Source organism: Lineus longissimus, chromosome 9 (assembly GCF_910592395.1).
Source record: "Lineus longissimus chromosome 9, tnLinLong1.2, whole genome shotgun sequence".
Classification (NCBI taxonomy): domain Eukaryota; kingdom Metazoa; phylum Nemertea; class Pilidiophora; order Heteronemertea; family Lineidae; genus Lineus; species Lineus longissimus.
The window spans coordinates 18,932,084-18,948,496 of record NC_088316.1 but is presented as its reverse complement, the minus strand read 5'-3'; the positions used below and the strand labels follow the sequence as shown (position 1 = coordinate 18,948,496).

The 16,413-nt window shown below is 42.1% G+C and overlaps 2 protein-coding genes across 4 annotated transcripts; both read right to left on the bottom strand.

Moving 5' to 3' along the window:
- Positions 1–708: 708 nt before the first annotated feature.
- On the bottom strand, positions 709–2,674 carry LOC135494174 (calmodulin-A-like). The gene is made up of 5 exons (XM_064782015.1): positions 2,592–2,674; positions 2,312–2,342; positions 1,760–1,903; positions 1,212–1,454; positions 709–879 (listed from the first exon to the last, which is right to left on the bottom strand). The coding sequence occupies exons 1-5, from the start codon at positions 2,592–2,594 to the stop codon at positions 851–853; spliced, it is 450 nt and encodes a 149-aa protein (XP_064638085.1). The 5' UTR covers positions 2,595–2,674; the 3' UTR covers positions 709–850.
- Positions 2,675–5,607: 2,933 nt separating this feature from the next.
- Positions 5,608–15,424, bottom strand: LOC135494165 (zinc metalloproteinase nas-14-like). 3 transcript variants are annotated; one of them, XM_064782004.1, is made up of 19 exons: positions 15,335–15,423; positions 14,822–14,921; positions 14,310–14,412; positions 13,898–14,001; positions 13,424–13,547; positions 13,084–13,153; positions 12,639–12,842; positions 11,653–11,785; positions 11,219–11,452; positions 10,891–11,019; positions 10,470–10,604; positions 9,879–10,022; positions 9,393–9,527; positions 9,094–9,228; positions 8,603–8,728; positions 8,361–8,426; positions 7,710–7,847; positions 7,061–7,213; positions 6,639–6,812 (listed from the first exon to the last, which is right to left on the bottom strand). In XM_064782004.1, exons 1-19 carry the CDS (start codon positions 15,362–15,364, stop codon positions 6,700–6,702), a joined length of 2,376 nt encoding a protein of 791 aa, XP_064638074.1. In that variant the 5' UTR covers positions 15,365–15,423; the 3' UTR covers positions 6,639–6,699. The 3 variants fall into 3 exon arrangements, with proteins under 3 accessions (XP_064638076.1, XP_064638074.1, XP_064638075.1); XM_064782006.1 differs by lacking the exons at positions 6,639–6,812; positions 7,061–7,213; positions 7,710–7,847 and adding exons at positions 5,608–5,705; positions 6,087–6,195 and having other exon boundaries at positions 15,335–15,424; XM_064782005.1 differs by lacking the exon at positions 7,710–7,847 and having other exon boundaries at positions 15,335–15,424.
- Between the last annotated feature and the right edge of the window lie 989 nt (positions 15,425–16,413).

Here is a 16,413-nt window from a genome sequence, read left to right as displayed (position 1 = left end):
GTAGAAACCATCTAGCCATCTAAAGCATTATGATGTTGATAACTGTTTAGGCGGAAGCGGTTGGTCATTAGTGTCATTAGCCTTGTTTTGATCCTTCCTTCTAATGATAAAACAGTTTTATACCAATTCACCTCTCTCTGATCACCAAAAGAATCTTAAATGTATCTTCAACCACGATTTCGGAAGAGATAGAAGTTTTAAAGGTCAATAATTAGTCTTTTAGAACTAAATCGTCCAAGTAACAATCACCTGAGCCCACTTGTAAATAGTCACACATGGGCACTTCTTGTTATCTTGTCAACAAGACCATTAAAGTGACGGAGGTGGGGGGGGGGGGTGTCTAATCTGGAGTAGTTCTCAACCTTACCTATGTCAAGATAATGATCTTCTCGCCCAAACGCAAACTACATGTAGTAACCCATCAGCGACAGTAGGTGTATAGTCTAAATCGACCGTATGATATAATTGTGACAGCGAAAGCAGTTGGTCCTACCTTGCACTCTTGACCTTTTGAAAAAAAGCCTTAAGGAAGAGGTTCTTCAGCGAAATGAAAAACGCTAAGATGATTCACGGAATCTCAGCAACCTTTGGGGTTTTTCACAAAGCTGAGGGAAGCATTCATTGGTTCACGGGTCAAACATTAGATGAAATACAGATAACCACACGATTATTCGATGTTTTACAAATATGTTATTCTGGTCAAGAGAATTTGAATGGTATTATGACAACTATTCTTGTTATGAGATAGATAGTTCATTATGAGAATGGAACGCTCTGTCATTTCATGCCCAAATTATGTCCATTTCATGTCCTATGACACTAGATTCAGACGACAGTTTTCCATGTCGCATTACCGGCTCATCATCATCTTGACAAAATCTGTAATACAAGAGAAAATAACTGTACACAAACGTCAAATAAATACCTGGAGGCCTAATGAACACTTTCGATGCTAGACGAAATCTGCGAGAACTCTGCTTTTGAAACTCTGCTTTTGGTTAAACAGGCATAACCTTATCGAGCTGCTCCATATATGTTTCAGTAATTACTTTATAATGAGCTTTAGTTCCTTGGTATCAACCGAACAGTCAAAATGTAATAGAAGGAGAGACTGACACATGCTTTAACTTATTGCGTGTTGTGTGCGAATGGTCATCAGTGCGTATGTGAAATTGTGACAGAAGTTACTTATCAAGGATGATTCGACCTACCTTCATAGTTGACCTGGCCATCTCCGTCAATGTCTGCCTCCCTGATCATCTCGTCAACCTCTTCATCAGTTAGTTTCTCACCCATGTTCGTCATGACGTGGCGTAACTCAACCGCGCTGATGAAGCCATTACCATCCTTGTCAAACACTCGGAACGCCTGCTTTACTTCTTCCTCGGAATCACAGTCCTTTATCTTCCGCGCGACCATGGTAAGAAATTCTGGGAAGTCAATAGTACCGCTTCCTAATGATATAAAAATTGATTATTGTAATACGAACTTCCTTGATTTGTAGTGTTAAGTTCCAGTCGTCATGGTACGTATAAGGTAAAGTGTGGGGAAAGGTAGCATTCCATCCCGCTTTTAAAGCATGTGAATAGTTCGCACATTGGGCTACCTTTTCGGCGAGGCTACCAAATCCCGCTAACTAATTCGTCCTTTGCTTTCAAAGTCCACTCACCAGCACTAAGTGGACCTTCCGTTGTCTGAAGCTTGAAACATAACTTCAAACCTAAAGAAAAAAGAATGCTATCACACAGCAGTTCCTTACCACTTTTATCGACCTCGGCGATCATCTCGTCCAGTTCGGCTAGCGTGGGATTCTGTCCCAGGGATCGCATCACTGTACCCATCTCAGTCGTGTTGATCGTACCATCATTATCTTTGTCGAACAGGGAGAACGCTTCCCGGAATTCTAAAAAGACACGTTTATGTTCGGAACAGGATTTATCCAGTATTTTATCCCAAAGTTTGACTCGGTATGAGTTGCTTATGGTATTTCGTGTTAAATGAGTCAGTCAAGGAATGCTATGATTCAATGTCCTCCCGAACTGTTATATCTTGGTTAAAGTTTCAGAAAACCTTTGGCGCCCCTTGTATAGTTCTATTATTCTAAGGTACTTTATTACATATGCCTTATGGTATGTTGCTCCGAGAAATTCGTTTGTTAGATTCATGCATGACATGCACTAAGTTGCTAAGATTGCACCAGGGGCAACTGGTCATCATGGACGTTTAGTTAGGCTTCCGCAAAGGTTTAGGACTTAGCTTGCAAGGTTTAGAACAGTCACATGATGAGATATTGTACTATAGTACAACCTACCTGCGATTTGTTCTTCTGATAGTTGGTGAGCCTGAAGATGCAAAATGACTATAGAAAGATCAAAATATCAAAATTACAACAAATTAACCTTTGGAAAGATATAGTGAAGTTTTTTTGACAGTTACCTTTTTTGAGAAGCAAGACAACACCTCAGTTGAGTAGCGTGAGGCACTGCGTTTAGGTCGCAGTTCAGTTCTCTTGACTTGGATTCTAACAGACTTTCAGTTTGTTCAAAAGACGATGTCGCCTATCAGTCAGTGAATATTTTCAAATGACTTACCATTTTGAGTTCAAACGGCGTCTATGCTTGAAGAAGGTAAACAGTCCCTGTAACCAGTATATCATGAGACGGACAATACTTACTCGTTCGCCATTAAGTATACAGGGATCTTTATGATCAGTAAACGTTTGGGTGTTGAGTAAAGGAGCCATGTTTATAGCACATGCGACGTGATACACGTCTGTGTTCACACACAGCTAACACAACGCTTGGTGTTTTTCACAGTTCAACTACTCGTCCATGTCTTATGGCGTTTTCGCGTGAAATTTGTTTTGAAGACATTTCCGAATCTTTCGATATGAGATAAAAAATCATCATTTGACTTGGCGTTTTTAATGATCAGTCAGAGATTGTTGGTTTTCATGCTATTAAAAACGACACTTTTTCCCGGGGGACATTTTCTACTTCTGCACCAGCAGTTGAAAACAAGCTCGTGCAGGACTAGCATCAACCATTTAAAAGACTTCTCCTATCGTAAGCCGGAGAGAACGCCTGACATTATGTACTACCAACCAAAGACACTGTATTCCAGAATCGATCAGCCCAACGACACTGGTTTACGTAGTCCTACCATTTCTCAAGCTATTCATCTTTACAAACCAACAAGAAAGACCAGTGGAAAGACTTAGCTTTTTAAAAACGTTATTCTCGTGAGCTGAACTGTACAATAAAATGAATAAAATGTGTGTGCTTCACATTGCCAGTGTTCTTGCTAGTCATTGCGACCCGAGGGAGGACCCGGAAGGGGTTCGTTTTTACGGTCACAAGCACCTGAAGAAGAAAAATTGGGGCAATGTAGTTCATTAAGGATGAATAAAGAGTCTACATTCAGGAGTGAATGCTCTCGATGGTCGACGATTCTGCTGTGATTCCATCCTATGAACCAAGTGCAACCAGATTACTACACGAATGTCATGATCTGAGAAATGGACAGATTGGGTCATCAAGCTTAGACGCAGGACTTTGAAGACGATCGGCTGTAACTAATTTTTTGCTCCGCGATCCTGGTCAGAAATATGACACGCAATATTTGTTGAATTGCTATTCATTTCTTCAACTAGAAATGATTGAGGTACGATCGGCCGCTATCAAAAGATAATGCGTAAATTATCATTATCTTTGACGTATTTGTATACATTGAATATAGGTTTTTATACTAGTGAAAAACTGGCCCTGTTTGGTCTGGCCCATAACAATGCATTGGAAAGAGTTCTGACTTGAAACAGTTTCCACAAATAATCACTTATTGTATTGCGAAATCAGCGATCGCTGCCCCCGACTCAATCCTGAAAGACCACATACCTGGCACAAGTGGAAGAGAGTCCTTTGGGTTCCTTGGCCCGCCGCTGCATGACGGAATATTTGGCAATTGGTCGTGTGGAGATCTAAAATACTTCTTCTCAATCCAAAATAGTTTCTTGACATCTTTAAAATCGACTGGTTCCTGTGTTCCAAGCATCCCTGTTGGCATCAAGGCATACTTTTTAAAGGTGAAACCTATTGGTGTCCGCCTTGTCTGACCGCATTCTGTAATCTGCTTGTCGCCAACCTTGACGTGGATCGTGTAGTCTGTCACGAAGTATACATCCTGGATGATAAAGGCTTTGTGGATACCTTTCAAACCTAGAAAAATGTTCAGAAATCGGTTTTAATAGTACATGTAGATTATTGTGTGCTTATCAATAACTTTTGATTTGCAGTCCTGGAAATACTTTCTCCTCATTAGCTATTGTTACTCCGGCATCTTGCGCTTGGGGAATATTATTGATCATGTTCATAAAAACAATGATTACACAGTGGAACTTTTGGCTAAAGTTCTGTTCCTTTGGAAATCTCTCGTTGCAAATTAAACTGTACCTGGAGCGTTAAGATCCAGGACAATCTCTCCATGCTGGGCCAAAACCTCAACAGAATGATGCTGACAGTGCTTCAAGGTCACCTGTATCGTCTTCCGTACGCCATTGCGCATGTCGGACACGTGATACTTATAATCATCATTCAGTTTCTTCTTTCCAATGATGGGGTCATTTACGATGGCGGCATGTTTTACGGGGTCTCTGACATTTTTACTCAGGCTTTGTAGGTCTCCTGCCACCCACATGGTGCGCTCTTTTCTCCGCAGTTTGTCAATGATTCCGGCCGGTTCTTTGATGATAATGCTGTACAGATCATAGTATTCGCTGTCCCGAATAAAGGGCACCGGGATTACTTCTCCTCCTGCAATCAAAACAATTATGGCGGCTTTCAGCGCTTATGATTGACTTGGGCGTGTCTCTAAACAGGATTCTTTATCGCCACACTTATAATGCTTTTAATGGCAAAGGCATCAACAATGTAGTATAGCATTGGCTTAGTTTACTGCCTGTGCAAATATCGGCAATCACATAAGCCTCGGTGGAGATAGGCCTTGAGTAAGGCGGATTGAAACAGTTCTTCTGACTTGTATTCTTTTTCAGTTAGATTCTTAATTCATGACTCAAATTTGCCCATCTGAATGCGAGCAAGTTTACCTACCAATCAGCTGCATTACCACCTCATCTTTAACCAATTGCCAAGCTAAATCAGTGCTACATTCAGTGAGTCCAAGAAACACGTTAGAATCCATAATCCCAAGTTGATAGTCTTAGGCTTCTTTCCGACTCTACAGTCAAATATTTCAGCCAAACTCGCGCGTCTTCGTTTACCCGTGATGGCGCGTCGTCAAGAAGCACGTCGCTATGGATGACGTCACGACGCGTCGCTACGGTGACATTGCATTATGATAATCGTGACGTCATTAGGTGGTACTACACAGACGCAGGCCGTTCCCAAATCATTCATTTTGAACCGATTGAGACTGAAAAACTACCTCGTGTCGGTTGCCCGGGGCCTATTTGATGCTGCCCTTGACACCGTCCTCCGAGGAATTTCCTCAAAGCATTGACTATAACAAAACAAAAAAAACTCTTGGTTAATGAGTAACGCGAACTGTTTATTCAGCGATATTATACAATTCTATAATCATCTACATACATATAAATTAATAAATAATAGATGTCTACAACTTCATCCGAGTCCGAGTCCATCATTTCGTCCGCCTCGCATGACCACAATCGGTTATTTACTTCCTACAAACTGTAATGGAAGAACATACATTTAGATTGTATCACAATGATTTGGCCTGGCTCATGTAACCCGTCCTGCACCCCACCACCAAACCGCCCGCCCCATGCTATCATATATCTTTTGGGTTGACGGGTTATGCTGTTATGGATTTTAAACCAAGGAGTGACTCTACAGGACTAGGGGGAGAAAACGTGAAAAAAGATTTTGAAGTTAGGATCTCCACTCCTTACTGCATCAGCCATGCATTGTATATATGTTTGTGATCGTATGGACATAACCTGACCATGAGAAATGGCGAATGTTAATGGACATTCTTATCAGATTGTTAGGTATGGAAATCCATCCCCTTCCAGTTTTGGTGCCACTGAAAACATTTTGGGGAAGTCATACCTGCAAGCGTCACATGCTTTCTTGCAATGCTCCAACATATAATCCGGGGTGGTCTGGCACTGACCATTTGCAGCCCATCCTGTACAGTAGTCGCTTTCATCCTGGCAACCTGTTAATGACAGAATATACATGTAATTCGCTTTTCATACTGTTAAACAACAACAACAACCCCTGTTTAACCCTCACTGAAATTAGAACTATTACTAGAATCTTCAATCAAGGTTCAATTTGTTTAATTTTCTCTACGCCCGAGTTTACGCAGACTTGTACCCTTCACTTGGTAAATCAGAACTCAAATCAGCTAATGATAATGAAAATAGTGACATCGAAAGCAAAGAATACACTCTAAGCTGGAATGATTATTGAAATTAGAAAACTCACCTTTGGCGTTACACGGAAACAAAAGAAGATTTGTTGAACGACACAGAAAGCTTAAACTACCATGCAAAGCTAAAGCTCTGAATCATTTAACTGAAATAAAAGTGGATTATAACGAGGGGGTTTAAGAAAGAGAGAAGGGCATCTCGAATAAATGAAGTTGGATACACTGGATTAACGTTACGTGTGTTTATTCAAAACAGTTACATCGAAAGGGAGTCAGTTTGAGCGTTGCTTAGCACACCCCACAGGATTTGGGGCAGGCTTTCTTGACGCTGGAGTTGGTTTCGCAGTGGCCCCATGAGTGCCATTCAGCACAGTCCTTTTCCTCGTCAACGCAGTTGCCACCTGCAACACAAAAAAACATGGGAAGCTGATATGCCAATAGGCTGCAGAAAGCTGACCACTTTATGGCCTGGTTCCTCAATCAGCGTTAAAGCTAAATCATAACGCTTCTAATGTAAATGACTAGTTAGTGATGCGATAACCCTAATTGCGCTAAGGCTGGTGTCCAGATCAAGATCCACTAGGTCCAGATCAGTAGCATATTCATCGTAGTACACTGTTACACATGGTCAACAAGCAAGGTTCCTTACCACCAGTGCCAATGCCAGTGCCAGTATTTCCTTCACCGCACTCATCAGGCCTGCATGCCTTGAAGCAGTTATTGAGCATGTAATCGGCACCACTCTCGCATTGGCCAGTTTCTGCCCACATCTGACAGTTGCTATGCTTGTTGACGCATTTTGCTGAAATGGATGTTACCAAATCGGCTGAGGAAGCTAGACTCGACTTTAGAAAAAGCAACAGAACAGACCGACTATGAACGCAATACATCACGACAGTACGTTAAAACTCAGTAAAGGAACGAAATCAGAACGGGATTCGCAACTAAATCAACAACACTAAAAAACGATTGATATGCAAGCTATCAAATGCAATATGCAATTACAAATCTAAAAGCGGTTAGGTAATCAGGTAAGACATGAAACTCAACTTTAAGGAAAGCAACTCCGCAGCAATTGAATGGCACTACTCGAAAGGAATTGCGTTACTGGCAAAAAAGGGGGTAATCTAACAAAATCAACAATCGTTGTGACGAACAGTGAGACATCGTACGGAAGGAAAATTTGAGTCCTTACCAGTACGACTTTCTACTACTTAAATTAAACATAACGGTTACTATACTTAACGACGATTTCCTTTTGGCGTCAAGGCAGCACCAGGGATCTGTCATTTTCTTACCGTTTATGGGTTCCTCTCCACCATCAGAACAAAGACCACAGGCCTTTCTGCAATGGATATCCATGTAGCCTGCACCATCCTTGCATCCAGTACCCTGAGCCCAGACCTCACAGTTCTCATGGTCATTGGTACAAGCACCTATAGCAGTGTAAGAAAATGTCTACTAGCTAAGTCTACAAGCACCCAGTCCCTTTCACCAAAAAGACACAACCGCTAGCATCTCAATATTTTTCTGGATTCAGTTAAAGAGCGACTTCAGGCAGGAGCAAGGTGAGTCATATTAAGTTAAAAGGGTATTTCACAGTAAGGTTCCTGAGATTGATCGCCCCACTTGTCTGAGGAGTTCATAATACTTAGTCAAACCAGACGAACTGTGCATACTGATCTCCTGTAGACTGCTAAATTTAACCCTAAATCCTGCCTGTTGTCCATCTATTGTCCATCTATTGCCCAGACGAAAGAACATGTCTAGGTGCGAGAAAGAAGACCTTTTATAAAAAAAGTCAATCCAAATTCAAATGGAAATGTTGAGCGTAGAGAACTAGCAAGTGAATAAAATCCCAAGTGAAAATACCATACCACCCTTGCTTCTACTGTTCATGGCAAGAATAAAAATACCGACACCTCTTGTAAAGAACCAGAATGGCCTACCTCCACCCCCACCAGTTGATGGTTTAGTTGGGACCACTGGCGTCTTGGTAGTCAGCTGATTTTCACCTAGAAAAAGAACTCGTAGCATAAGCATTGATTCAATCATCAGCTCTAATTTCATCACTATCAAAGCTAGGGAAATGCCTCTATGAAAAGTTAAAAAGTTATGTGTCATAAAATGCATTGCTAAGAAACGTTTCAAAAGACATCGTCATTAAATTTTTTAAAAAGCCATTACTCACCATCCCCACAGATTCCGCATGCCTTGGCACAGTTATCCTTCATCCATGACGGGTTATTCTGACACTCTCCTTCCTTTTCCCATTTGTCGCAGTCCTTGTCCACACCATATTTGTTGTAGCAAGCATCTGCAACAGACAAATCAGTGTGTTAAAAGTTTCTCAGTGTTGAGTATAATTCATGCACAACCAGACCTCTGTAACGTGTCGTCACCAAGATTTCGACGACCAGATACGCCTGATATCCTCATCACCTCTGAGGTTAAACATTCAAACAGTTATGGCCTGAAATGCGGTACGTGCATGGGAATTGGTCAATAGATACTCAACCCCTCATTCAGCTTCCAGTAGCCCTTTTGACCTTTACATGATCTGATAATTTTCATATTTTGGGGAGCTGTACTTGATGAAAACGTCAATGCCATTTGGCAATTTGCGAGAGTGGCGCAGGTTATGGAACTGCGACAATGCCACCTGTTTTGCCGATCACTTACTTGGGTCTAACCACTCGCAGCTATTGCAGTCTCTGGCACAGTTGTACTTCATCCAGCCCGGGTTACCCTCACATTCACCGATATCGTGCCAGTTTTCACACTTGGCGTCATCGCCCAAAGGATTCTTGCAGTTGCCTGGGATAGAGATGAACTATATGTCATTCGTTATTGAAGTCATCGGGTGATACTTCCTGAAAATTTTGCATTAAGACATGAAACGTGTATTATCATATTACGGTACTGTCGCTAGTAGATTCATTCTGCAGGACGCTCATTGTAAATTTCAATGTAAATGTTACCTTTAATGCCGAAGTCGCAGGAGTTGCAAGCTTTCTGACACTTCCTCTTGACCACGCTAGGATTAGCATCGCAATCGCCTTGAGCGGCAAGCTTTTCACATTCATCGTCACTTCCACCCGAATTCTTACAATTTCCTGAAACGAAGGAATATTTGTTTGTGTTTGAGTTTGCTTTCTGATCTATCGGCACTCAGGATGTGCTGACCCTATTGCGGATATTTTAGAATAGGATGGGGTTCCATACCAGGCATTGACATGCATGCCTTCAAGACTGATGAACGTGAGAAGATTAGGGTCACTTCTGCAGTTTGCAACTGCTCACTACAGATTTGCCAGTATCATGCAAATATGCCAGCATTTGATGAGTCGTTTTACATGACATCTCTTTGATCCCTCTTGAGGTGAGTAGAGAGGGTATCCCCGCTGGGATGTCTCCACGCACACCACACACGCCGTGCTCACAAGGCTGTTGTCCCCTTGACCTACCTTTGTTGAAATTGCAAGAAGAACACGCCTTGGCACAGTTCTTTTGCATGTAAACGGCCCTTTCGATGTTCCTGATGTCATCACACTCGTTATTGAAGGCTGCCTTCTCGCATTTAGCGTCGTCGTCAATGTTTTCGCATGCACCTGAGAATATGTATTAAATAAAGGTCTTTCTTCTAAGAGTCTTTCAGGAGACGAGAAGCCGAGCAACTAGAAGTGAGAAACATTTCATCCCAAGGAAATTACACGCAGCAGGATATGTCAATTCTGCTTGTATTTACGTAGGCCAGACGACATACTAAAGCCCCTTTTCCATACACGTCCCCATCTTTTTACTCATCTAATATCTGCACAATGTAAATTGTACAGAAATATACTGTTATTAGAATGATAGACGCCCAGGAAAGGCAGCATCGAAAACCACCTTTATGCCCCCTTACCCAGTTTACATCTGTAGGACTATAACGATGCCAATGGCTAGCTGGATGAACCATACGAAGGGACGGACCGTGTCTTGTGACAATGCTTTGAATAAAAATATTGTTTTAGCAAAATGATGGTGACCCCATCGCAGTTTTTGCTGCCACTCACCTGGCTCCCTGTAGCCGCAAGAGTCGCAGGAATCGGCACACTGCAGCTTCATCCAGACTGGGTTATTTTGGCATTCTCCTCCCTTGGCCCAGAAATCACAGTCTGCATCGCGCCAGTTAGTGTTACTGCATTTGCCTGAAGAAGGGAAACATGTGGCAGATTCAGCAACTGCGGGTTTAGCACTAAATTTTCCTTACAGGCAAATCGAGAGGTCTTCCTTGTCAGCCGATTCTCCTCAAGTGTACGAATTTCTTTCTGGTATTTTCTCGTTGTAAGAGAAAACAGTACCTCAAATTGACAAACGCAATGGGAAGATAATCGCACGGTACTACCAAAGTCTGTGATGGATGTCAATTGGTCAATTCTATCTGGGTTCCCTCAGACTCCCTCCTGATATCCCACCTAAATTTAGGCCACATACCAAACTTTCCACATGCTCCACAAGTCTTCGTACACTGTCTTTTCATGAAGGACTCGTACTTGTCGCAATAGCCCTTGCCAGCCCATGCCTTGCACTGAGCATCATCATAGTACAGGTCGTGGCATTTATCTAAAAGCAAGACACACGTTATAAAAAAGCCGTTTGGTAGTAAAGCAAGGCAAATGTCTTCTACCACTCGGCCATCCTGGTGTAATGACCGTAATCAAAGATAGTACAGCAATTGATGGCATACTGAAAACTCACCACATGAGCTTTGACTTGGATTAGTTGAAGTGTAGAGACAAAGAGGGTTGATGTCGTTCTTTACCTGAGTTTGGCTTCTTGGCGACACCATATTTGGGGCATTCATCACATGCCTTTCTGCAGTTGTAGCCCATCCATGCAGCATTTGCTTGGCACTCTCCTTGGACAGCCCACTCAAGACACTTGTCCTCTGGCTGTACGTTGTAGCAGTGGCTTTCGTAGTATGATTTTGGTGTGACGCATTTGCATTCCTTGTTGACGAAACCCTCCTTCGGGCACTGGACATTACCACACTTTTCTTTTGAATATAAACAGAAGAGAAGTCATGAATACATGTATGTGATATTTTACTGTTCACTTCGATGTTAGATATCGGTTTTTAGGCAAAAAAGACCATCGGTTTCGAGTCATTTCAGAAATTCTTAGTAGTCTCCTCCAGTGATGTAGAACTGATATCAAAGCAATATGGGGAAAATTAGCTTCCTTGCTGAGACATACCATCGCAGTTGTACATCTTGTTGACAATTTTGACATCGGAGAAAGACATCATTTTCCAGAAGACACGTCCGACGCGGGTTTCTAGGGCGTAGTCGTGTGGCTTGATGGTCTGAGCACCAAGCTTTCCAAACGCCTGGAGACAAGAGGATGACATGATGAAAGCGATGACTCTTTTTTGGAATATATTCCAGATTGTCCTTTTGGCTGATAACAAGTTATTTGATGGTACCCAATGATGGTAATGTTCGAGAAACACTGACCTGAGTGATAAGGCAAATTCTGCAGAGTGGCCTACCGGAACATGCAGTTAGGGTATCAATAAACAGTGTGCCAGGATGGACAAAATATGTACAGTGGCCAGCGCTTGCTCTTTGTTTTATTCTTTACTGACTGATGTTGTCAGTTTGAATTGCGTTCTGCATCTCTCCATGCGCCTGGCTTTGGTCCGACAGTGGCATTGGGTACGGGAGTGGGTAGGTGATATGCCTAATATGTGAGGGTCTTATTTGGAACAGGACCTGCTGTCACTGGTCTCAATGCATTGTGCAAAATAGCGTACTCCAATCAATCTATTGGGGGTTGCATGTAGATAGCATCAGCAATAAGTCCCTAAATGCAGTTAATTTCGTGTTTAACCTTTAATAAAACTTCAGTAACGTTAGAAATTTAATGTAGCTCAATCATCGTGCCCATTTAACTAATGTATATTACATTTCAACTTTGCCCGCTCCATGGGTTTATGCTAGTGTAAATAATGCATATTTGCTAGACCAAAGTTACAGTAAACTCTCATTGAGCGAAGTTGGTAGAACGATTATACTGTGTACAGCAATTCGTTCTTGGGCTCAAAGATCTTGGTGCCAACCATATTGCGCCTACATAATCAGGATTGTGACAGTCATCAAAACCACCCTCGTCATGCTTGGATCAGTCGATCTTAAAGCAAAATGAAGGAAATCGAAGGAAACGTGTCTATTCTTACTCACATTGATCCCATAGTGCATAATCGACGTGATATCATAGGGGATCTCGAACCTGTCTAGCAGTGACTCAGAATATTTGAAGAAGGCACTCTTCATCGGGGGATCTACGTTCGACCAGAGAACGGTCACATAATCACCGCGGTCAGGGAGTTGGTGCTCGTGGACCAGGCCGATGGCATGGCCGATCTCGTGGAAATATAGACCCATCTACAAGGAAACACAACATGTATAAAAAAAAACCTTGCATAGTGTAATCTACATGCAGCTTCATCGCGTATTTCCACTCAAAATCTGACTTCGGTTTCTACATTGTTCAAAAGATAAATTCAGACGGATCAAATTGCTGCTGCAACAAAGTGCCATTGCTGCATGGACAATTCACCTTCAATTCTTACTCTTAAAGTGTTGCATTCCGCCTGGCCAACGTAATGGCTTTTCTTATACTTACGAATCTGCATCCATTATTGTCCAGGTTTACCGCCTGTGATCCATTGACCATACCTAACTGGGAGTTGCATCTGCAAAAGAGTCACTCAAACAGGATCGGCGTTTTTTTTTAGTTCAGTAAGTTAGTGAACTATATCAACTTCATGAAGATGACATTGCGTGAAGACACCGTGATTAAGTCAGTGCTGAGTTGTTGGTGCTCTGCGCCCAATTTGTCTGAGCTCAGAAGTATGGAGGTAGATGAACTGTGGTATTCCCAACTATCAACTGAACCGGCGGTTTGAGAGATCCAGTGTTAGACACTGACAACCCGAAAGGCATCCTGTGATGTGTATGCTTACCCGCCCCCTCCATTCTGGAAGTAGATCTTGTTGACATCCTTGGATGTTGCCGGCCGAAACACCAGGCAGGTCTCTTTCATGTAGACATCCATGGCCTCCTTGATTTCTGTCTCCTGGTAATCCTCTGAAAACAAAGATGGGAGAAACGCTTAGAATATCATGTTAGGATTCTTGTTCTTCTGCTTTCAACATCAAGTTAGGAGGATAAAAGACCTGAGTATCGAATGCTTTCTTGATTTTGTTTCCTCGACCCCTTCTTCAACTATAAAGGAATCCCCAGTGGTGTTGGGTGCCGTGTAAAAGTTAGTGCAAAACAAATAGATAGGCTACAACGACACCATGGGCAGATAGCGCATTATAGCATAAAGCTACAGCTGCGTATATGCTTCAACGAAATGTTGCACTTTCGCTAGAATGTAGCACATTTGTTTCGTTAAAAGTATTTTTCTTTTTATGATGTATACCCATACTCACCGTATTCGGCATGGTTGAATTCATATGGGATTGTCTTATCTGTCCACCTATAGATGGCGCCACCGTAAGCTTTACGCTTGCTTTTACCGCTGGCGTTGTCTTCACTGTGAAAGAAATAGTACGTAGTCATATGTTGGTTTGAGAATTTAGCGTTTATATCGACCTCGATGAAACATCTCCGTGCAGTGCTTTTTCGTTGGATAAGGTTGCCAACGAACGTATGTTTGCTCAATAAATGGGTGCTAAAATGAGAAATCTGACACTAGGTTGCTTCAGTACCCTTTGATTATGATAGTCTCAGTCTTTTATCATTCTCATTGGATCATTTGAATGAGCTGGACAAGGCTACAGCATTTCATCAGTTAGATTTGCCAAGAACCAAACACGGCAAATGTGAAGGTACACTGCTTACATTCCATGAAGCATCTCATACTGCTCTGGCGTGGTGACCATGTCGAGTTCTGTGATCATGTGGCCTGTCTGCTGGTCCACCATGATACCTGATGGCCGGATGCCTGCAAGCAAATGAATTTAAGTAAAGGAAAGCTAATTTGGATAAATGTAGCGTGCAGAGTAAGCTACATGTACTTGTATCTCTCTCGCGGGCGAACAATGCGTTACGCTTTCGAGAGGTTATGCTGAGGTTACGTATACCAAATTCACTACAATGTCACAGCAACCCAAAAAATTGTGAAGACCTGCAACAGATGTAAACATATACATTTTTTGCCACGCAAACTCGATATGGTGCCTTCTAATCTTGGGAATGGTAGGTGCATGTCTTTCCTATCTCAAACTTATACTAAGTGATAGCTGTTCTTCTCGAATGGCGGAATCGCTTACATGTACTCTTGTTGACGTTCGACGCTAACTTAATAAAGGCGAACAGACCACTCCTGTCCAAATACCGGTACAACTACTGACCCTTTGCATTGAGTGATTTCATGATCGATTCATCGATGGTCAAGGCTGTCTCATGCTTCGGCGGCTTGTCCTGGCTGGGCCTTGACAAGCTAAGGCCTACCTGAAAGCAAGAAATGTGGATGAGTTATAAACTACGACTTTGCCAATCACTGGCGCCGTTGGCGATGCCTGGCAAATCCTGACATTATTGTGAAAACTTTTAAAGAGTCGATAGCGTACAGGGGTTCAAGTTCATATTCTGTATAGATACATGTACAACTGTTTTGAATCAATTCATTGGAAGCTTTAACAAATCAAGAAAAAATGATGTCTTTTTTTATCAGGGGCTACTATCTCTGTTTGAAACGAGGGATTTCACACTAGGAATGCCATACAGAATTCTTGTCAAGGGATTTGACCCATCCGTCACCCTCATTTTGTCTCGGCGTTCTTTAGACCAAATACCATCTACCAACGACTTACCACCAAGCCCGGTCAACTGAGCTTGGAATTAGATGAAATTGCTTAACTTACCAGACACGTAACCAGAATGATTCTGTACATGCTGAGCTATCCGACTCCCAAAGTTCTTCTGAGGAGATTCAACAGCTCTTATCATTTATACCGTAACAATTTAATTCGTTAACCGTTTAATAATTATAATAATTGATTCATTCAATAACGATGTGATCGAACAAGTAGTTGACAGGTGTTTTGTCCTGCCGCAAATATGGTTATTGTTATCAATGTTGTTCTGATATGCTAAGCAAAGATGCTGGATCACGCAACCTCAGTTTTGAAACATGGCTTTAGAAAATCAGGAGAAAAGAAATACAACTACACTTGGTCGGGTTACATTTTCTAGGGAATACCGAGTCGGGTTACATTGAGTACTGACCTTCACCAAGCAAACTGATTCATCAGTTTTATCTCGTTCCACTTACTAACAAGTTGAATTCCGTGGAGACTGTTGTCCCGCAGGAGCACGGACATTCACACCAAACCATCTTGTTGGACACCCCCTTCCAATCATCCCCTTCTGTAACACCCAATCGGCATGTCTCTGAGTCCGGCATAGGGGTCTTCTCAATTTTTCTCAATTACGTGTTGTAGGGGCTTTATAGATAGATAATCTGAAAACTGCCAAGAGCTGGTGATACTTTGTCCTGAATAATATAAAGAATGAAACCTAAGCCTCTTGCCTGACGAAGGCAGTCTCCATCAACGTGGTAGAGTGTCGAATGCTTGTTTCTTGTCTCCGGACAAGCTGAGCCTGAAAATGTGTTATTCACCTTTTCCCTGTAATGATCATTCATTTGTGAAGATGGTTTTATTTTCTGTCTCGGATATTTGTTCACAACTGTCACTTAGCACATCAATTGTTTATCAACCTTGGCCCTGGAATCTTCTGAGTCAATGTAACCTCCTTTACAATGATACTCACCAGGTGAATGTGGTAGCTATATTGATTTCCTACTCAATAAGGTGAAGGATATTTCAATGGCCCACATTTGGGACGCCTCTGGATATTTTAGACTTGTGTCAGTGGCATAAACAGACGGTAAAACGACTTAGAGGCGTTAAGGTTTGTTAATTATACACAAAACCACACG

Coding starts and splice junctions, on each gene's coding strand:
- LOC135494174 (XM_064782015.1), bottom strand. Junction 1,455..1,759: donor CGCCGAGGTCGATAAAAGTG/GTAAGGAACTGC, acceptor TTATATCATTAG/GAAGCGGTACTATTGACTTC. Junction 880..1,211: donor TGGCCAGGTCAACTATGAAG/GTAGGTCGAATC, acceptor CTTGTATTACAG/ATTTTGTCAAGATGATGATG.
- LOC135494165 (XM_064782004.1), bottom strand. CDS start 15,364: ATGTACAGAATCATTCTGGTTACGTGTCTG. Junction 14,922..15,334: donor TCATTCTGGTTACGTGTCTG/GTAAGTTAAGCA, acceptor TCTTGCTTTCAG/GTAGGCCTTAGCTTGTCAAG. Junction 11,786..12,638: donor TTATGCACTATGGGATCAAT/GTGAGTAAGAAT, acceptor TCTTGTCTCCAG/GCGTTTGGAAAGCTTGGTGC.